General features: G+C 42.8%; 1 protein-coding gene across 1 annotated transcript; it reads left to right on the forward strand.

Moving 5' to 3' along the window:
• Positions 1-166: 166 nt before the first annotated feature.
• DTL (denticleless E3 ubiquitin protein ligase homolog (Drosophila)) lies at positions 167-20942 on the forward strand. Its single transcript, XM_009579058.1, has 14 exons — positions 167-286; positions 1170-1268; positions 1596-1657; positions 1748-1868; positions 2368-2433; positions 3806-3921; positions 4613-4686; positions 5637-5740; positions 6732-6836; positions 8919-9031; positions 12698-12787; positions 14604-14742; positions 18515-19377; positions 20874-20942. The coding sequence occupies exons 1-14, from the start codon at positions 250-252 to the stop codon at positions 20940-20942; spliced, it is 2058 nt and encodes a 685-aa protein (XP_009577353.1). The 5' UTR covers positions 167-249.
• Positions 20943-22076: the final 1134 nt, after the last annotated feature.

Raw genomic sequence — 22076 nt, forward strand, 5'->3', positions numbered from 1 at the left:
CCGCTGCCGTAGCAGTGGTCTCGGAGCCCCCGGGGTTAGACCCCCCCGACTGCGGAGTGGGCGGCCCGGGCGCCTCCACAGCCGCTGTGGGGGACTCGGGGCTCCTCGCGTCCGAGTCTGTGGTGTCCGGTGCGGTTACGGTCCGCCTGTCTCGTTGTAGGTCGGTCCTCGGCGCTTCCCCTGCAGCATCTCTTGGATAGCTACCAGTGCAGCCAAGAAGATGACCACCTGTCCTACGGGGAAACGGGAATGCCCGTCCCTCCTTTTGGCTGCACCTTTTCTGCAGGTAAAGTCACCTTCCGAAAGGCCCTTTTAGGGGCCAGGGTGTGGGCACCGCTGTCAGCTTTTTGTTTTCCCCTTACTTTTTAAAATACGTCTCATGATTTGGTTTCAGAGTTTCTTGTTTTAAAGTGAGCTGGTAATAGTGTACTTGCACTTAGATGTGATATAAGTTGGATCATGGTGCTCCTAGGTATACTGGTGGAAAGTATTCCCTTAAAGAAGCAACTACAAAGCATTTATTTTAATGTCTCTTTGTTTCAGCTTTGTCTGTTTCAAGGTATGTCCTCTTGGTAACAATGCTAGGCTACATAGTTGAAAAGTTGGGCTTTGTTCAAAATATATAAAAGACATAACAGGATGGAGAATAGTATGTAGAAATCAAAGAGGTGGATGGATGTCACTGGACTGTTACATGTAGCGTTTCCCCGTGATAAATACATGATGAGTCAAGTAAGCGTGGAAGCTTCCTGATCTTTAGGGCAAAACTCTAGTTTTGGAGTGAGCTTATATGTTTCTCCGAGGCAGCTTCCTGCTTTTCCAGCTCAGATCCATAGAAAGTACTGGAGGTTGTAGATGACAGGTACTATAGATACAGAAAACTATAACTAGAAAACTATTATAGTTGGTGAAAGAGGCCATTATCTCAAAAGTTGCTCCTGGAGCCATTTGATTGCCCATGTATAGCAATTCCTGAATGGAACATCTAGAAAAAAAGCTTGCCAATATTTCTGCATTTTGAACATTTAAATTGCTATGTAAATACTGTTTATTTCACAGCTATCTGTTTGCTGTGTACCCTATTTAAAGTGTCTGTGGCCCTGCAAAGAGCAGGGGCATCGTTATGAATCGGCTACATAATACACAAATACGTTTCAATTTCTTTTCAGCCCCGAATTTGGAGCATGTACTGGCAGTTGCAAATGAAGAAGGATTTGTTAGACTGTATGATACTGAAGCTCAAACTACCAGCAAACTCATCTTTAAGGGTAAATATTATATAGAATACGATCTTCATTTGTTGTGACAAGTATGTGATTTACTGGAACCAAAGAAAGCTTTTTGCAAGTCATTTAAACATAAATGTGGGCAGCACTTAAATCCTTTCATATTCTTTGTTGAGTCTTCTTTACAAAGGAGCAGCGTGAGCATGCTCTTAGAACAGCAGTAGTAGGTGAATTGTTCTGTGTTGTTTTTCGTGCCCAAGGCAAGCTGTTGACAAGTTTTCTGATTTCAGTGTCTGATGTTCTTTAGCCTTCTGCAAAATATCATGCTGCAATGCACTGAACTAATTTTGGCTTTTGTTTTCTTGTTAGAATGGCAGGCTCACTCAAATGCTGTATTTGACCTTGCCTGGGTACCAGGGGAACACAGGATTGTAAGCAGTCTTTTGCCATCTAACTTATTTGTAATGCTTTGGCAACTGTGTGCAGAAAATGACTAAAGCTTTTTATTTTTTCCTCTGAAGGTCACTGCTTCAGGAGATCAGACAGCCAAGGTGTGGGATGTGAGAGCTGGGGAGCTTCTTGGCATATGCAAAGGTCACCAGTGTAGCCTCAAGTCAGTTGCTTTTTCTAGATTTGAGAAAGGTAAATATTGATATTCCCTGTTGTCTGTTTTTTCCTTCTTCTTTCCCCCGGGCACACCAGTATTTCTGGGGCTAAAAAAGGGCTTTGCAAACTGACAGTTACAAATAGCAAAGGCAGACTGAGCAGCGACCTAGCCAGTGAAGCAAAACTAACTTGTTGGAACTTCACGGTGACCTGATGCTAACGTCTGCACATTTCTGATCTTGGGCAAGTATAAGACATAGTACTGAAATCATTCAGTCCTTACTTCCACACATAAGTGTGTAAATACCCTTTTCATAAGCTATCTTCTCTGGAGTAGTAGTAAAGAAAGACTAGGAAGAGTAAGGAAACTAGTCAAAAAGCATGACAGAACACTGGCCTGATTTTTTTATTTCTAGGACCAGCATACCAAGTGTTGGGGCAGAAGAGCCAGAAGCACATGGATGGCATTGTACTGTATTCAGTTAATTAAATTAACACTTTCGGAAGCTAATAGCACTCTTTTTCTCTCTCTCAGCTGTCTTCTGTACTGGAGGCAGAGATGGAAACATCATGGTTTGGGATACCAGATGCAACAAGAAAGGTAACTGAACTTTCAGATATGTATCAAAAAAGCTCGGTATCTCATGTAAAAATAGTACTTAGATGTACATGTTGGACTAATGCTTTCTATTACAATATAGGCAACACTTCAGTAAGAAGAAGATTGTCAGGTAACAGTGGACTGCTCTAGTACAGTAAAAGGGTGGAATAGGTATTTCTTCTGTGTCTAATATGTTTTTCCACTTTGTAGTAGTCTGAGATTTGCAGCATGATATACATGCTGTCCTGATAATACCCTGTGTATTGGTAAGGAGATAAGGGGGTACAGAATATATCCTTGTGTGGGACAGCATGTAGATAGATGGGCTGGGTGAGAGTGCTTATGTCAGAGCCATTCAGAGAGATGAAGCAAAGCTGGGAAGACTCCTGCCAGAGTAGGAAGGAAGGCAGAAAGCGCAGGAGCAAAGGAGCTTGTGAGTCCTGGGAGCAACTGAAGGTATTGTGGGAACACCTACTAAATGCAGGGTGAGCTCATTCTGCTCCTCTCTTTCTGTTTCCTGGAGCTTTTCCTTCCCTGGTCAGGTCATGCCCTTATGCCTCTTCCCAGTTCCCTGCTCTGTCCCAGAAGTTTCCTGGCCTGTGCTGCCGGAACATTTCTCACTCTTTCACCTGTCCCAGGTACCCTGGCTCTTCAAACTGGCAAGTAGGGAAAAGGGAGGCTCCACATGATTGAAGTGGAAGGTACAGGAAAAAAAGTAGAAAAGTCGCTTTACTCTAGCAAAGCAGTAAGTTTCATAAAGTGAGAAGTAGCAGACAAAAGGCTAATAGAAAATTATGAAGTAGAGTGGAAAAGCACTTTAAACCTACCTATGAGTACAGTTCTGCTCGGGATGAAATGGGTTGAACACTCCAGATGAGGATGCATGCTGAAGACCAGACCAAGGGGTAATGATTTCCACAGGCAGCCTGCCTAGCCCAGTTCTAGCTAAGATTGCTACATTGACCTCTGCAATTTTTTGCAAATGAAGTAGAGTGGAAAAGCACTTTAAACCTACCTATGAGTACAGTTCTGCTCGGGATGAAATGGGTTGAACACTCCAGATGAGGATGCATGCTGAAGACCAGACCAAGGGGTAATGATTTCCACAGGCAGCCTGCCTAGCCCAGTTCTAGCTTTAGTGTGCATGCTACATTGACCTCTGCAATTTTTTGCAATATATGCTCCTGTTTTCTACTGTGTTCTCATTGGTTTCGTACGTAACTAACAATTTTTGTTTTCAGAATACATTAATGATTTTAAAGGTTAGTCTCAGCCACTTCTTAGGATTTTTTCCAAGCTGCTGCCTGTTTTGTTAAAGTGATGGCAAAATTGCATAGAAACTATTAATTGAGATGTCTCTGATTTCTTTCAGATGGATTTTATAGGCAGGTGAATCAAATCAGTGGAGCACACAATATGGTTGACAAGCAGACTCCTTCCAAACCGAAGAAGAAGAGGCAGAACCTAAGAGGACTTGCCCCCTTGGTGGTAGGTATCTGGAGAACAAATGAAATGTAGGCCTGTCTTCTGAGGACGATGTTATTCATAGAAGTCTTCCTAAGTAATTATCGTGAGAAATATTTGGCTTGAATGTGGTAAATGCTGCAGTTTATCTTTGCAGAGGTAGGTTTTTGTGTCATGATCACTTGCTATGGCTGATTTTAGACATTGTTTAGCTGTCTAACAACCCATGTGCCATCAACGCCATCTTTGTGCAAATTCCGTGTGAAAATACATCTTTTTTTTCCAGAGAGGAAAGGAGTGGTCCAGCATTCCTTTTTTGAGGGGGGAGATAGGGAGGGTTGTAATTTTTTTTTTCATTCTTTTTTTTTTCCCCTAATTTGACGACACCAGTGACTGCCTTACTGGAGTAAGACCTGGTCTAATTTAACCTATTAAACCTTGTGATGAAGGCAGCTCTCTTATCTCTGACCTGAAAGGTATAACCTCAAACTGCTGCCCAAACACTTACCGCTCAGTGGCAATTTCACTGGTGGGAGTGTTCGAAGGATTGTTGTGTCCTAAATGGCATCTGGTATTTCCAGGTTCTCCTGCCTGGCTAGGAGGAGGTTCCCTCGGTATTCACTTGGCCTTGGACTAAGCAGCGAGATCTTGCTGACCTTGAAAGAAAATAAAGTTGTGGGGTTTTTCTTTTCTTTTTTTTCTTTTTTCCTTTAAGGATTTCCAGCAGAGCGTAACTGTGGTGCTGCTTCAGGATGACCATACTCTTATCTCTGCAGGAGCTGTGGATGGGTAAGGAGGGAGAACGCCTGCTTTTCTGTCTATTCTGCGTGTTCTTCTTAGTGGCACAAAAAGATTGGGCGATTTTTTCCTAAGATCACACAGTGGCCCACAAAGCTACAGTTGCTGTTAGGTAGAATTAGCAGAGCTATGCTGCCAGCTTGCTTTGGCAAAGCAGAATGCTGCTTTTCTTCCTTACTGGAGATGGCAGTACTGGAACAAATTATGCATATGTGGTAAATGGCCATTTTAGTGTCTTAGCTATTGGGCAGAAGGAGAGCAGTTCTTATAATCTCTCTCTATTCTCATGGACCTATTGGGCCTCAAGTAAACAGACTGTTGTTAGACCGTGAGCTGTTTTGGGATGCAAGTGTGTGCTTGGTGCCTGGATATGTGTAGGCATGCTTGAGAAAATGTTGCCTTGAGTTACAAAGGATGCATTCTTTTAGGTGCCAGATCTATTGCAGCGTCTTGGAGCTCAAGCAAACTGTCTCATTTTGTAATGGCATGGCGATTACCCTCTCAGAACTTGATTCTTTAGCAGGCTCCATGTGGTCACAGCCTTTCTGAGGCAGATAAGATTGACTTTCCTGCCTATGGCTCGTGAGAGAGGCTTGCTCCTGGAGAGCAAGAAAAACCTTGAAGGACTTCATTTTTAAAACTACAAGTCAGGAGTATAAAGGCATCCTTGTATTTCCTTTTAGTAATTGAAGAAAGTTGACTTGCGGACTGGTGTTTTATCTTGTGTTAGTTACAGAAGATGCTGCTGCTTCCTAATCCATAACCAGCAGAGCAATTGTTTTGCTTTCAGCATGTCTTTGCTCTACTCTTGCTCAGTTGTGCTCCTTTGCACTGGACGCTCCTCGGTAATGAGCAACCTGTCTTCCTGTGCTCTTTGAAGGCCCTATCAGCATTGCAAAAGAAATTTTGAAGTTGAAGACACTTGTGCTTTTTTATTTCAGTGTGATCAAAGTATGGGACTTGCGCAAGAACTATGCGGCTTACCGTCAGGACCCGGTGCCTTTCAAGTCTTTTTGCTACCCTGGGACCAGTACTCGCAAACTTGGTAAGTTATTGGAGGATGTATTTATGAATTTAAGAAGTGAATTTAAGAAGTACTGACAGTGCCATCTCTTATCTTTTTAGCCAATTATTGATCAGACTGATAAGGTCAGCAGGGTATTTTGATTGCCGATACCAAATTTTCAAGTTGAAGAGTGAAAGTGCCCCCCTTTTGTATCATTGCACCAATGATAGAAACTTGCATAAGCTTCAGCAGTGCATTTTCAGAAATGGAGATAAGGGAATAATAGAGCTCTTCAGGTAGAATTTAGCTAGTCATTTTGATGCATGAGTAGAAATCAGATTGAACCCTTTCTTTGCATTATGTCTTGCAAAGACAACAGACCGAACTGGGTTTTTACATTATAACCTTCCAGAGTCAAGCAATACTTGAAGCTGTTTGTTATCAAAAACAATAGCGCTCCTGTTCATGTTGCTCTGTGCTTCTTTGTATCTTAATGCCTTACAATGCTCTGATGAAACGCTAATTCCTGATGGCTTGTCTAATCAACTGTCTTGACACGGTAATGGTCAGAGTCAGTCCCGAGAACATGAGGGAAGTTCTTGAGGAGCTGGTTGTGAAATAATTTGCTTGCAGGGAAAGATTTTTCTTGAATCTAAATCGCTAGCAAATCAGGAGATGGCTTATTCTACCAAAGCATGAGGGTTTCTATTTATTTTTAATCTCTGCTTCTACAATTGGTTGTTCCTGTTATCCATTTGAAACTATCAAATAATCACTTGCCTGCTCTGAAGGTGAGATTCCTCTCTAAATATCACCCTGAATCCTCATGAGAAAAGGTAGATGTTATTCTAGAAACTTACCTTCTCCAGCAAGTGCTCTGTCAAACAGATAACCTTTCCAATGACAATCTCATCCGTGATAGAGATCCTTTCCAAATTTCCCACTCTAGGCATTTCTTTGAGAATGCCTGTTTTCCAAAATATCTTTTGTGGAGTTATTTCTTATGAACAACTTCTCTCTTTGTCTATAGGATATTCTAGCCTGGTTTTGGATTCCACCGGTGCTAATCTGTTTGCTAACTGCACTGATGACAGTATCTACATGTTCAATATGACGAGTTTAAGGACTATTCCAGGTAAATAGCTGCAAATAATAGCTGTGGAAATAGCTGCAAAAAATAGGTGTTACAGAGCATAGAAAGGCAAGTTTCTCCCTGTGACTTAGAGAGACCAGTCTGAATGCTTCGGACACCTATTCCATGCTCTTATGTCTAAAGCTACCCAAGAAGAGAGGGCACCTGGTTACAAGGGCTGTTCATATTTTGTTTTAAGCCTTACACATAAAATTAATAGCACAAAAACTTACATAAATGCAGATACTGGTTCACCCAGACTGAGACTAAGGGTAGTTTTTGTGTTATCTGATGAGGAATGGCTAGTGTCCAGCTGCTACCCACCTGAAGCAAGTTTGAATCAGAAGATTGCTTACTGGCAATCACTGATTTTTTAAGCTCTTAGATATGAATCCATGTAAAATGGTTGTATTCGGATATTTTAAGGTGTCTTTTAAATTTAGCTTCTACCACAATTTCTGGGAGAAAGCATCCCCAGCATATTGTGGAGACGCTTCAGCTTTTTAGATTCCTTCAGCTCTGCATCTGTGACCTTTACGTTGACGAGACGGCCCACAGACTTCGGTGCACGAAGCTGCTATGTCATAGGCCAGTGGCCGCTTCTCAGAAAGCGGCAAAACTTGCTAGATGCGTTCCAGCCAGACACATGATTTAGTTTCCATTGCCTTTCCTCAGTGTCTCAGTTAATTGAAATTAAATGAACAATGTGTTCTTCTGTCTGCTCTTCAGGAAGGCAGTCTGGTGGGTGGGAACGCTTCCAGAGCAGAGAAGCGGTGCAAGTAGTAAATATTAATAGATCAGTTGTTGAGGTTAACCCCGGGTGCCACTGCTGAGCTGTGGAAATACGCTCACCGGCCTGTCCCCCCGCAGGAGTGGGCTCTCTCCAAAGCACAGGGCATCCCGCCCTCGGCCTCCTCATGGAGCTCTTGCCTTCTGTGTGCAGCTGATAAAACCCAGCGAGCAATCTCGATTCACCCAGCTGGATGAAACGTGCGGCTTCTCGGTGTGCCGCTGTTCCCGCAGAGGGCAGTGCCTGCCCGCGGCTTGGTGCCTCTCTCCTCCCTCGCCGGCTTCCATCCCCATGGCAGCTGCGCTCCTCTAGTATTGAGGCAGCTTTAGGTTGCAGGGGGACGTGAGGAAATCCTCGCTGTAACAGGACTTGCCGGTAGGTCTGGCTTAGGAAGGGACTCGCTGTCCTGTAGCCGCTGCACTGAGGGAGCTGTGGGTAAAAATTAAGGGATATTTTGGAGTCTCGCAACTTTTCAAAGACCACCAGAGGCAGTCACCTGTCCTCTGGTCTGTGGGTCGCCTCCTTCGCCAAAAGCACTATTAAAACAGGGCTGGTCAAGGGGGTACCAGCCCTGCCTGGCACTACATCGGGAAACTCACCATTTCGGCCCCGATGAGAGGACGGGACATAGAGCGGCCGAGTGCTCTAGATCCAGACCTGGCTCCTGTGCCGGCTGCCCGCTCCTCTGGGCCTTGCAATACGGGAAACGACAGCCGTTCGGGGTGATGGTTTCAAGGCTTTAGCAAACACTACTGAGGCTTTAAATATAGGTAACCAGCGAGCATGGCTGACACGATGCAAGTTTTGTTGATGAAATAAAGTCGCTGGCAGCAGGAGGAAGGAGCAGCAAGCGCCTTCCTTGCCGCCTGGGTGGAAGAAGGCCCTCACTATGGTTTCTGCACGACTGCCCCTGTTAACATAGCGGGGCTGGTGATGGCGGCCGAGGGAGGAAGAGACAAGGAACCTTAACCAGAGTAGCGGGGCAGCCCAGGTGATGTCTCGGCCTGCTTGTCACATGGGTGAAGCTAAAGCTTTAATGAAACTGTCACTGCTTCCTAATGCTGTGGAGCTGTTCAGGTAAACCTGCTTTGTTTGGGAAGCCTGAAGGGCTCCAGTTGAATAATAAAGACTTCCTGCCCCAGAGCCCCAGAGCAAGGGAGCAGCGCAACCACTTTCTCCAGAGGATATGTGGCTGGGCAGGAAAAGCCTGTAAGATCAGCCCTGCTTGCGCAACCAACTCCACGGCTGTGCGCTGAGTGGGGCTTTTATTTTCTTTTTTTCTTTTCTCCTCACAGTGGCGGTTTTCAGCGGGCACCAGAATTCAACCTTTTACATCAAATCCAGCACCAGCCCAGACGACCAGTTCCTGGTCAGTGGCTCGAGTGACTGCAACGCGTACATCTGGAAGGTGAGGCAATTGAGAGAGACCCAAGCGTGCAACCCGGAGCTGCTTCACTCTTTAATTTAATTTGCTTTTCTTGTTCACGTAGGACACTCCCTGCCTCCCACTCCTACTTACAGCAGCATGGGGTTAGCTCTTGGCATGTTGTGCCTAGAGTGTGTTGCTGTCAAGGCTAGATGTAACTGTTTAATGTAAAATAGAGCTAACCTCCTGCCATCAATACGTCTCTCATCACTGCTGCTTATTGCAAGTTGCTGATCTTAATCTGGTTTTAATGGGCATTAAAATCCTCTTTCAATCCTGGCAATTCAGCCAGCTATGACAAGTAGACAGACAGTTCTCGGTTCATATTTAGCAATGAAGCACATTAACAGAAACCTAACAATTTAATTGTTTTAAAGGGCACTCTTTCAAAAAAAAAGCTCTTGCTTCAGATAGCTTTTTCTCATGCTTAATTTACAGTAGTTAAAGCCTTTGTATTAGAGCAAAAGCTCAGCCAGAGCCTTCAGCAAAATTCCAAAGTACCATCTGACAGCCAAGAGGCTTCGTCACTTGGCATCTTGTGCTGACGTGTAGGAAATGCAAATGTCACTTATAGCAGGGACCTCAGAATAAGGTGTGCTTCAAGTTCTGCTCTCCGTACTTGGCAGCTGTATGGGACCAGAGTGGACTTCTTATCTGAAGTAGAATAGACAGAAACCACAGGTGACTATTTATTTCAGGTTTGGGGTAATTTTTAAGGAATGCTGACTTGTTTACCCCTTTCACGATGAGTTTGAAAGTAAAATGCAAACCTTTGAGAGCAGAGGGCCAGCCTGCTGTGGTTTGAGCATGTATTCTCTTTGATTTGGGCACTTGTAAGCAGCTGCCCTTGTAAGCAGCTAGGTTGCTTACTCAGAAGTAGCAGGAGTGCAGCAGTATGGCTACTCCCATGCCAAGTGGTGTAATTTTAATCTTCCTCCTGTTCTGTGCGAATTCAGCAAAAATACCTGTGCAAACTTGGGTTGCGCATCCTGTGTTCCCATGTTTTGATACTTTCTTGGAATGCAGGCTGGGACTGGGTCGAGAGCATTCAAGGATGTCATTACATCTCAAAGTTTAAGCATTTAAGCACATTTAAAATGCATTCGTGTACAGAAGGCTTCTGTTGCTATCACATGTGGGTGACAGATCCCATTGCATATTTATTAAATAAATCATCAGATGATTACTTTTATTTTAATCCCATAGTCATGTTAGAAAGTGGGACTTCCAGCAAAACTATCTCTTTTAAGATCCAGAGGCTTCTTAATTTGTCTTAAATGTTGGCAGATTTTACTGACTCTGAAACATGTATCTTTTCCTGGGATGAGGACTCACTATGCTGTGAAAAAAACATTAGATATTGCATGAGTAATTAACAGGTAATGTTAGAAAGAACTTAATGACAAGTGCTAGCTTTCCATATCTAGAGAGGAATGAAAGGCAGAGCAAGGCTTTGGGGAGGAATGAAAGGCAGAGCAAGACCTTGTCCACGCAGATTATTTCTTTGAGAAACTTTTGCAGCAGGGCTAGGTTTTGTTTGGGTCAGCAGTTCCCAAGGAATACTGTGGCTAGAAGTTATTGCTGACGAGGACGCTGTTTCAGTCTGTTTCCATGTATAAATCACTTCCAGGCAATGAACACTCACTTTATTTTGTTGGTGTTTTTTTTAATTACTAGTTCGTCAATTAATGAACTGACTTGTGAACAGCCCTAAGATTATAAAAGCCAGAGAGCAGAGAGGTTTCTCTCTACAAAGATGGTACCTAGCTGAGCTACCTTTCTGGTAATAAAAAAATATCTTTTATAGATATATACTTCCATAGTTCCATTGTCCTTTGAATCCTCTAGTACAGACCACTGTGAGGTGACCATATAAAGTTACCCCTGCGTCTGTCCCAGCACTGGAATTTAAGTGCTCCTGTATCGTATGGTGCATAGAACTATATACGCCATTTTATGCTGAATCTTGAAGATGGATACAACAGCTGTTTCAGTGAGTAGAGTAACTAATAAAGTCCCATTTCCTAGGTTGCTCTTTTTAACCTTTCCACAATAGCTCTAACTTCCCCACCAATATCCTCTCAAATCAGGCAAAAAGCAGCACGTGCTGTGGCTAATCCTGACTTAACATGCACAGACTGGCCGACCGTCTTCTGCCAAACACAGTGGACACAGCTGTAACTACGCATCCTCCTTTAGTTCACAATAATATAAGTTTGATTTACACTGGGATAGCGTAAAACCAGTGTGTCCCAGCAAGAATAATTCTCTTCCTCTGCTTTCCTTTCAGCAATCAGTGGCTACTAGACCGCTATTGTGTCTGTTATGTGAGTATAGCAAGACCACTATTAAATGTAAACGAAGGTGTTCTCTGCACCGAGATCTCCTGTTGTTTATTCCCTAAATAGGGATTTAGTTTTCATGGTATTGCATGTTTTGGCAGTGAACGGAATACTCTGACCAGAGAATTTAGTGGATATTTAGTCAAGTGATTGCCTCTGCTATGCCAGGAAAAAAAAAGCAGCCTGTTAAGACGAACCTCTTTGTATCAGAACAACTTTAAGATCTGAAACTGGATATTCAATTACGGTTTTGCAGGCTGTTGTAGGAGGTGATCCACAAGAGAAAAACTTCGGTGTAAATCAGAAGCCTTCCCCGATGTCTTGCATCTTCCTTTGAAATCTGTATGTAATGTCTACTCCTTTGCCCACACACTAAAGGATCTGTTAATTCACTTAGTCATTTATGCAAATCCCCTTTATAAATCCCCCTTATAATGTCACATCAATAACGGTGACTCATAGCTCCAGAAAGGATTGCCTGCTGAAAGCATGCAAAACTTGGATATAATCTGTGTGTGTGTGTATGCGTTTGTGTTTTCTTCCTTGGGCCACTTAATGCTAGCTTCAGCTGTATCTGTCACTTACATGAGCTATAATCGAAGATTAATAGTAATACTGTAGAACAGGAGAAAGATTTTTATGAAAGGTGTAAGAGAAATGGAGATCAGTTTAATGAGCATGAGTGATTTAGGGAGCTTTTTTATGAACTTTTAAGAGGGTCTCTGGTCCAGCTGGTTGGTTGGAGGAGGTACAGGCACTTGGCAATTGCACAAATGCCAGTTCTGAAGCCAGTGATGGTTCATCTATAGGATTTTGTTGGTGGCAGTTTTATTTTTTTAATAAACCATTAACCTGTGATTGGGACATTTGTAAAATAGCAGCAGAATATATTTGCCTATCCTGATTCAAAGTATGAGCTTCCCAAACTTTTAAGCATCTTACCTGGAACAGGTAGGTAGAAGTACTTAATATAGTAAAATGCTTGTGTCGTGTTTTGGGCTGACAACTCCGGAGGCAGAAATCCTGTGTGTAGCAGGAATTGAACAAGTGTTTCCAGGCAAGTCAGTACATCTCAGTGCTGACCAGCTGCTTCACCTCTAGAAATGAAACATGAACTGATTCTTAGGGCTCCATCAGTTGTTGCCTCATGATGACAGGCTGAGAGCATTTGATTTATCCGTCTCATATAGGAAAGATGGAAAGTATTCACATGCTTCACAGGTGGGCTGTGCGGTCTTTTCTTAGTGATGTATATTAGGCTGCGGGGCTTCTGATTGTATGCTTGTTTTTCTATGGAATTTTTAAGGTTTCTGAGCCCAGCCTTCCTCCACGGATACTCCTTGGTCACTCTCAAGAAGTTACCTCCATTGCTTGGTGTCCTTCAGACTTCACTAAGGTTTGTTTTCTGGAAAATTGTCTTTCCCGTGAAACAATAGATCTGATGTGGCAACATCTGCTTTTCAAAATTGCAGCAGTATTTGTTAATTTGGGAGGAAATGTTTAGTCAATAATTTCTAAAAATGTTCATTTGGGGGGGCAGTAAACCAAGCTTGTCACATGAGTACAATGTATCAGAACTTTTTCATTATTTTCAAATAATTTAGGCTATTTGATAAGACCTAAGAAATTGCAAATGAACAAAGACGTCCCCTGATGAGAGCTTGTGACACTACCTGTAAGAGATAAAACTGTGAAACCATTTAATCAGGGCTTTCATAAGCCAAAAGCTTTTTTTGTGGTTCCATGCTTACAGCTTCCTTACCTGTCTGACTATTGATACATCTGCTAGTCTTGTACAGAGGGGCAAGAAGTTTTGAATGCCCTTTAAAAAACATGTGGACTCTTTTCATTGTGACCTTTTTTCAAAACCTGAACTGTTTTTATGACATATTTGTGTGTACACCCAAAAACCTACAGTGACATGGGGTCAGTAATTATGCACCAGGTATCACTAAGAGGAAGAGAACTGCAGTAGGAGGTTGGTTCAAATGATTGGCCTAGCTCAAAATGAGAAACAGCCCTGAAAAATCCTAGACAGTGTCCTAATAACAGCCAGAGTTTCTTTCACCCCACAAGCAAGGCAGCCACTTTCCCTAGCTTGCACTGTAGCACGGGGCCTTCAGAAAAGCGTTGCAGTGTAGGAGGGTGGGAGTCTTGCAGGCAAACAGAGGAATTGTTCCAATTGTGTAAGATGCACAAAAGTATAAGAATTACCATTTTAGATGAAATCTGTGATCTAGAGGTAGCCCAGCATCCTGATCATGATGTGTTGGAAATGCAGACCAACACAGCCTTTAAAATCATTACTGACACAGGTAAGAAATCTTCAGCAATTGTACAGATGCTGAAGCATGAAGAAAAGCGGAAAATAAGCACCTGGTGCTAAGACAGGTCAGGAAACTGCTTGGAGTGATTTGAGAGGCAAAGTTGCTTTCTGTAGGGACAATATTGGTGTCACGGAGGTCAGAGTAGAGGCACTTTCCCATCCAGATTACTATGAACTTTGGCCACAGCATTTCCTTTTTCTTGCTGCTGATTCCCATGTGAGTCACCAGCTAATCTCTCCGAAAAGAGCCATAAAATGTGGGCTAGGTGGGTTCTGCTTCTTCTTTGCACGAGATTCCACAGATCCTTTTGGAGCGCGTGATGCTGCGGTGGGAATCTAGACCAATGTTTCCAACAGAGTTGGTTTCTCTGCCAGATACTGCTGACATCTGACTCTGAAGAGATAGCGCTTAAGGCTAGTGCAACAGCCTTCCAATGTCACCTTCTCAGTGTGTTGCAAATGTTTGTCCCCAAGCAGAAAAGGTCCTGAGTAACAGAGACAGACCTAGATGCAAGTGCAAAAAGCAGCATGGCCACTTTTGTCTACCGAGTGCTTGAAATCTCAAAATATGCCCAGGCCCTTCCTGAGCAGACTGCCGTCTGTTATGTTTGCAAGGCAAACAGTTACTGGTGACCGAGATTTCTCTAGCAGAAAGACATGAAGGCGGCGGCCTCGCCTGCTTTAAAGCAAATACTGCTGTCTGGTGCAGTAATGAAACAGACTTGGGTTGTTTGGTTTGGTTTATGGGCAAATCTTGTACCCTCTCAACCAGGCTTCACCCTCATTCGTATTGGCATGATGTGTCTGGTATAGCTGTTCTAGTTCACTTGGCCAGTGATCCACAGGATGTGCCCTGGTTACTCCAACAAACTAATTTATACCGTAGATTGCCACGTGCTCTGATGACAACACTGTGAGGATTTGGCGCTTACGATGTCGTCCTGAGGAGGAGAAATCAGCATTCAGCAAAATCAACTTGGTGGGCTGGGTCACTCAGAAGAAACCAGAAGAACAACATGGAGCAGGTAAGGCCCCTGAGCTGCAACATGGCTTCTGAATTTTGGCTGTTCCCTGTACCAACAAAAGCCTTTGGCTTGTCTTATTAGTCTTCTATTTTTTTCATATTAGGCAGTAATTCATATAGCCAGACAAATACTTCTACTTGTAAATACTTCTGCCACCAATGAGACAAGCTGGTTGAAATAGCTTACAAGTATGCTGAAGTCTGTATGACCAGAGTGCAAAGCAAATATTCATTAATACAGCTTGTCGGGCAGCCAGATCTTCAGTAGGTATCAGCAGAGTTCAATAACTGAACAGCCAAAGGAGATGTCGTGTGTGCATGCACTGTAGCAACAAGTCACACTTTTTTTTATATCAAATAGTAACTGAGAGCAGTAAGATCATATGCTTTTTCCAGTTTGCTAGTTTACACAGTAAAGGGCTGACGGCACATATACAGCCTTGGAACTCTGTAGTGTTTCCTCCTGCCCAGTAATTGAATTCTGCACAGATTTCTTCACTGCTGCTATCAATATTGCGTCTCTTTCTTCAGCTTCATACAGTGGTACACTGACTGTCTATACAGACAAATGCCACGTTTGGAGTGAAAGTACTCCACAAATGCATGTAGACAATCATGATGTGATCATAATATTCCAGAATTAATCAGTAGTGTTCATCTGTTCATATGTTAAGGCTAGTTAACAAATGCAATACCTTTCTACAAAGCCTGGGCGATCAGACAAGCTATGCAACACGCTCTCACAGCTAGCAAGCAGATCTGGGCTTTATGGAGAAGCTAATCACTGGAGAGTACCTAGACCAGAATAAAGGAGCCCTGCATAATAGCACTACTTTGACTTGTCTGAAACTTGCATTTTGTTACAGTAGAGTAGGTGAAAGGAGAATACCCCCCCCCAAAGTGAAATAAGATGAGTTTCTCTGTAAAGTAGCTCTGAAACTAAGAATACAATAGCTTCCCAGCAGCTGGTGGTGTGACTTCCTGTGTTCCACCTATCTTTTCTAGGCACCCTCCAAATGAATTTCACCTTGGCTAACACAAATAAAGGCTGAAGGTCTCCAAATCCCACTAATGGGATAACATTACCTCTAACCTTTTGCCAGGGAGTAAGTCTTGCAGGAAGTTTGCAGGACAATAGCAGGGAGAGTGCCAGGTCTGCTCCGTAGCTGGTAAATGGTTTGTGTGTGCACACACTCTGCTTCAGAGAGGGCTCAAAAATCACTTTGTGTACTAGTTTCAGCAAAAGAGAAGTAAGCATAGGTCTAGTCCAGAAGCCTGAAACCTAAAGTAGGTTCTACACTAAAACTTTACAAGTCAGCTTTGGCAATTACACTAGAAAAATGACTTATTTCTCCTTGCTCTTGCTGCATTAAAGTAACACAGGAGGGAAGAGGAAGTACACAGACATTGCAAACACAACAGCAGGCTTCCTGCTTACCTTGGCTCTTGAACACAAAGCACGTGCTGCTAGAATATAGGAGTTATCTGCAGAGTCTGATTCAGAGCTGTCAAGCTAAGTACTATTTCAGACCTGCTGGGATGAGATCTAGGTAGTTCCCCACCCATTTATGTGGAACAAATTGTGAGAGTGAGGTTGTATATTGACTGTTGACCTATATCGTCAAGTGTAGCAAGCATGGTTTCCTTTTCTTTGGAAATTATTTTTGTAGTTTCCTTAAGTTGCGCTACTTTCTCTATGTTTTTGTGTAACCAAGTTCTGGAGCAGGCCTGTGCGTGGACAATTTGTGACTCTTAAATCTGGAGACTGATAAGATCACTTTAGAAGATTTGTAGCAGAGAAGGCAGGAAACATCTGAAATAACCTGCTTTGGTGTTATGCAGGTTGACTGCAGGTATTTACAGTATTATACTACATGCAATGGCAGCATAAATGGAAACAGCTTGGAACTGGCTTAGTAGAAGCCTGAATAATGCATGCAGTCTTACAAAAAAGCCTGATCTTTGTATTCTTTATCTCAAGTTTTAGGGGTGTTTGTCAAGTTTGGGTTTGCTTCTTGCCGTGACACCCATCCAACTCTCAGGATAGCTTTTTTCCCCTTATCTAGTGTCTCCACAGTATAACTTTCAGACTGGTTTGGGATTGAGAGTGCTCATACCCAGCTAGTCATGCAATATTTCTGCTCTATGAATTGGTAGATGGTCATTAGGGATCAAGAGTTGCTGAGCTTGCTACTTCTCTTCTACCTCTAAGAGCTTAGATTTTTAAGTGCAACTAATTCCCCAGCTGAGATATTATTGTCTTGTAAGTGCTCATGAAAGTAAAGATTAGGAGAACCAATCTTGGCAGTTACTTTCTCTTAGTCCAGATTGAAGCAAGTTGTTATGAAGTAGCATATTTTATCAGGAAAGGAGGCTTTAACTCTGTTTTGTGTGTTAGAGTGATTTGTAGTGGGTTCCGTTAATACAGGATCCTATTTAATTTTGCTCTGATGCACCAGTACTTGTATTTTGGATACTAGATAATACAGTAAAAGGAAGGATCGAAAGAGGCTTAGTGTGGTCATTTAGGTGCTCACTCGATGTGTTACTTGTGAGACAGTCCAGCGTTCTAAAGAAAATGGCAGGTTATTCACACTAGACTTCTTATTGTTCTAATGAAGTGCTTTATAGTACAGTGCTAATGCTGACAATTAGGAGTTCAGGTTAAACCCCTGGTATACAGAAAATGTTTAGAGCTCCTGTGCTCAGCAGTGGAAATGCATTGAGTAACTAAGGTGCTATCCTATTTAATTGCATTACCACAAGTTAGATGAATGAGGAAGCAGGCATCTAACAAACCCACTAATGTGTTCTCTGTTGGAGGGTGCCAGAAATAAACAATAAAAAAAAAAACTTTAAAAACCCCTCTAATATTGCTGCAGACCAAGATGTTTGCTATGTATGATTCCCACTGTTACTAGTGAGGTCCTTATGCCCCTACCTATGACTTACGTTTTAAGAAGCTGGGTATTCAGAACCTCTTTTTTAAAAGCAGGGGGGTTTACATCTTGGCTAGTGAGCTCAAAATCTACTGTGAAATATCTGTTTCGGAATCATTTGTTTTAAAGAAATAACTTACTACAGTGACAGATTTGATTTTCTTTGGAATTCAAGTCCTTGTTCAGGAGGTGAAGAATTTCTCACATTTCCCTGGGTGTGGTAAATAACTACCATCTTCATACTAATATACCATCGCAAAAAATCCTTCAGCAAAAAGACAAGAGAATGAAAGTATGTCCTTTCCTTTTCTCACTCTTTTTTTTTCATCTTTAAAATATGCAACTCTTAATGCCTGACTAGGAGCATTATTCATATGGTAGGGCATTATAGCGTGAGGCTTCCTTGGTATTGCAATTAGGTGAGGGCCAGCCTTGCTCTCAGGCAGCATCTCAGTACAGAGCTGTTGGACCGAGCCACTGCAAGGTTTCCAGCAAGGCTAGATAAACTTGGAAGATTCTAGATCTATTTTGTCTGTCCGTCAGTCCCTTGGCTGTAGCTCACATAAGAGTGCTCGTTACAGAAGGGATAGACGTCAGCCATTACACAAACTTACTGTATTATACTTACCAATATGATATAGGATTTTACATAGGACTTGTACCAGTTTAACCAAAATTAGAGGGATTTATGCAATCTCTTAAGTCAAAAGGGTATGTCTGAGAAGCAAGGTCAGTGCTGAATTCTTCTCCTAGTTGGAAGGGGTTTTTATAAAAGGGCTGTATTTAATCTGCTGTTCTGTGTCCTCATCAGACTACTTATTTCTCCCCTATCAGGACTGCCAGCCAGCCCACAGAGTACTCCTGCCAAGGCCTTCACAGCAGACAGCCCATGCATTTCCTCACCGCGGCCAGCTGCCTGTGCTCCCATTTATTCTGGGGACCTTCCCCTGTCTACAAACACTCCAACGGGCACTGTCAAAACCCAGACATCCGCAGCCTGCACCCCAGCCAAGCGCAGTGGAGCCAGCCCATGCGCTTCTCCCAAACTGATACCTTCCTCCAAAATGTCCATTAAACATTGGGTTACAAGGACTCCGTGCTCTTCTCCTCCAGAAGTGGGGAAAAAGGCTCCTTCGCCTAGAAAAGCCCTGGCAGAAGTCACCCAAGGTCTCCTGGAAGCCGCTTGCCCTTCTAAAACCCCACACTTGCAGTTTGAAAAGCGTGCCAAGAGAAGGCTTGACTGCAGCAAGGAGGATGATGTGGGGCAGAAGTGTCTGCAGGCCTGTAGCTGTGTGACTGAACTGGACCATGCGGCTAAGAAATCCAAGCTGAATTTATGTCACTTGGCTGCAGATCAAAAAGCTTGTGATGAAGGCTCTCTCAGCCTCCCTGACTTGGATAATGACCGCAAAGGCTCCGGCCATAGCCCAAAAGAGTCCTCCTTCTCTGGAAGCCATATTAATCCATCGGGCGTTCAAACTCCTCCCCATCTTTTCAGATCCCCATGCGGGAAGGACACTGAGGTAGCAGATAAAGAGAATAGTTCACCTGAAAGAAAAAATTGGTTGTCCGCTCTGGGAGAGAAGCTACGGACTGACAGAGCTGGCAGCCAGAATGCGTCAAACAGCCCCCTGTCATCTTGCAGTCCCGGTGCCAAACGACAAGAGGCTGTGGCAGCGACCACTTTGCCGAAAACTGTAAGTAGGAAAGTCAGTGACAGTGGTCATGAAAGAAGTTACCCCTAGCTGCCACTCTCCCCTTGTTTGTTCTCTCCTGCACAGGCATTCAAAGAATTATCTGATCCCCGTGATTATTGACAGAAGGGATGATTTCTGGCCTAATAAGCCAGATACATTAATGCTGTTATCTACTAATCACCTCTGTGCAGAAACAGAATTTTTAGGATGGTTGGTGTCCCTCATTTTAAAGGGACTTAGGGCACACAGGAGCTCAGAGGTCCTCGCAATCCCCAGCTGGATGTTCAAAGGATGTAGCCGTCATCTGAAATACAGCTCTACTCTGAGAAGCACAATAATGACAGCACATTTGCTGGCAGATCTACTGTTTATGTGTTCACCGTCACATCTGCCTTTCACTGGAAAGCCACTTCAGCATTGGAATAAAGAGCTAAATTCTATTCTGGCCCAGGCAGCAGAAAAATTTGTTACCCATGTTAAAACCGTGGTGCTAAATAATGCCATCAGTTCCTTCAATTGAAAACTAGCAGAAAACAAAGGAATTGTAAAAGAGTCAGAGGGCAAGACCTGACCTACATAATCCTACTTTTGATGTACAAGAAGCCTGGCGCAGACCTCATCCTAGGATGTGAAAGTTAAGCTTATAAAGCAGCTAAAAAAGTTGGCATGAGGGTTTAACATGCAAACTGAGAAATTATAATTACATTTTTTAAAACAAACCAAACTTGACTCGTCTCTGAAACTGGACTCCAAGTCCTACAGTGTCTTTGACTGAGTCTTATTTCAGTAAATGTTAGGTAAATTTTCAATCATCAAATTTTAGTTGTACTCTCAATGGAATATCTAATGCTAGAAGTTGTTGCCATCATTAAGACTTATTTTGGTATCCCATTTCTTACTTGATTTCACCTCTTCCAGCACTTCTGTCAGATATGAAGCGGGCAAGCCACCACTCCTTAACTTATGCATAGCAGTTGAACTCTTCATATTGTGATTGTACCAAGAAATCTTGGTTATAGGAAACCTACAACTACTTGTGCTTTATGCTGTACACAAGACAGAAAGATTTGCCCTGGAGAGAGATTACTATAGAACAATTACCTTTCCTGCCCAGTATGATCTAGTTCAGATTTTGGGATGCTCCTGTGTTGTACTCAAAGCCTGAGGAGGTACCTGGAATATGAGCAGCGTTAGTTGATCTGCTACATGTTGGAAATCTGCAGCTTTCTTATCTGCTGTAGGGAAGCTGAAACTGCAGCCAGTGCTTTTCTTATGGCAGTAAGACAAACCTGGGTTTTAGCCAGTGTTTCCTGTAGGTAGTAAGCCTCTTATCTGCGAGACAAACAGAATATAGTAAAGAACCTTTCACTTACTATCTTACTTGGGAAGCTAAACAAACTGGAGCAATGATGGAGGGGAGACTTTAAGACTTCTGCAGAATATGAACTGTTAACCTAGAAACGTTTCTTGTTGGTTTTGGTTTTTTTTCTTCCTAGGCTGCAACCACTTCAGTTTCCATGAGGAAGATCTGCACGTACTTCCACAGAAAGCCACAGAATGACTGAAGCGGCATGCGGCAGTTGCACCTGATGGATGTTGACACTGTGGTATCAAGACCAGATTTAGCAACGCCAACAACGATGCTCCGGGATTACACAGTTTGTTGTCAGACATTCATAAACTTGGGGTTTTATTCTTCTGTTTTTAAAGCCGTTAACAGTTGAAGTCAGCTGAGTGTGGAAAACCTACACAATACTTACTCATGGTCTCTTACTGACTTTGGATGATGGATTTGTTTTATAAATAAAAACGGAGTATTTTTCACATGGCAACTGTTATAGTCCAAAGACAGCAACAACTCTGCTGTGCATTGTTGACAGGCACATATAGCTTGTCAGTTTATGTTACTAATTTGCCATTGAAACTTCCTCTGCTTAAGAATAATGTGTAAATCATTACACCCTCCTGAAAAGCAAGTGTTGGAATGTGTGTAGAGAAACTTACTGGAGGTAGATCTGAGCCCCTTCGTGCTGAAGGGCATTTCTACAGTTATTCCTCTAGTACCGCAATGATTACCCACTTCCAGCAGGGAAGTTATGAATGTATTAAGTGAATATAGAAGACTTTTAAACACCCTGTGTCCATCCGATAGTCTTAAGAGGAGACAAAGTATAATCAAGTACGTAATGCCTGTACTTCTCTTGCCATCCCCTTTCTTCTCCCAGTCTGAAAACTTCTGTATTTACCGATGTAGCTGGCTCTTGAACCATCAGCACTACAGCTGTTGAGGCCAACAGCTTGTCACTTCTCTGAAATAAAATACTGGCAAGGTGTGTTAGAAAAATTAGTTTGATATATCCCAAATAGGCATCCCATAACAGCTGGTTGCTCGGTCATCTCTTACAGATTCAGCCTGTAGGAAAGGCATTAGTAACTGCTTATAACATAACTTTGTAACACTTTTATAATACAGTATCTATAAAATAATAGCTTGTAAATTGGGGGAGGGGCACTTGACATTTTAGAAAGCACTAGACAGAGTTTACATATTAATATTAAATGCTTTGCTGTTGTAAGTCATCACTGATGCTGATAGAACAAGGTCACTGAAATGAGATCACTGTCCTGCTGGCTAATGATACTAATTGCACAGTCATGCTTTCCCCAGGGGGAGCTAGTAGAAGATCCTCATCTTAGGT

This window comes from Fulmarus glacialis, unplaced genomic scaffold (genome assembly GCF_000690835.1).
Source record: "Fulmarus glacialis isolate BGI_N327 unplaced genomic scaffold, ASM69083v1 scaffold45115, whole genome shotgun sequence".
NCBI classification, from domain to species: Eukaryota; Metazoa; Chordata; class Aves; order Procellariiformes; family Procellariidae; genus Fulmarus; species Fulmarus glacialis.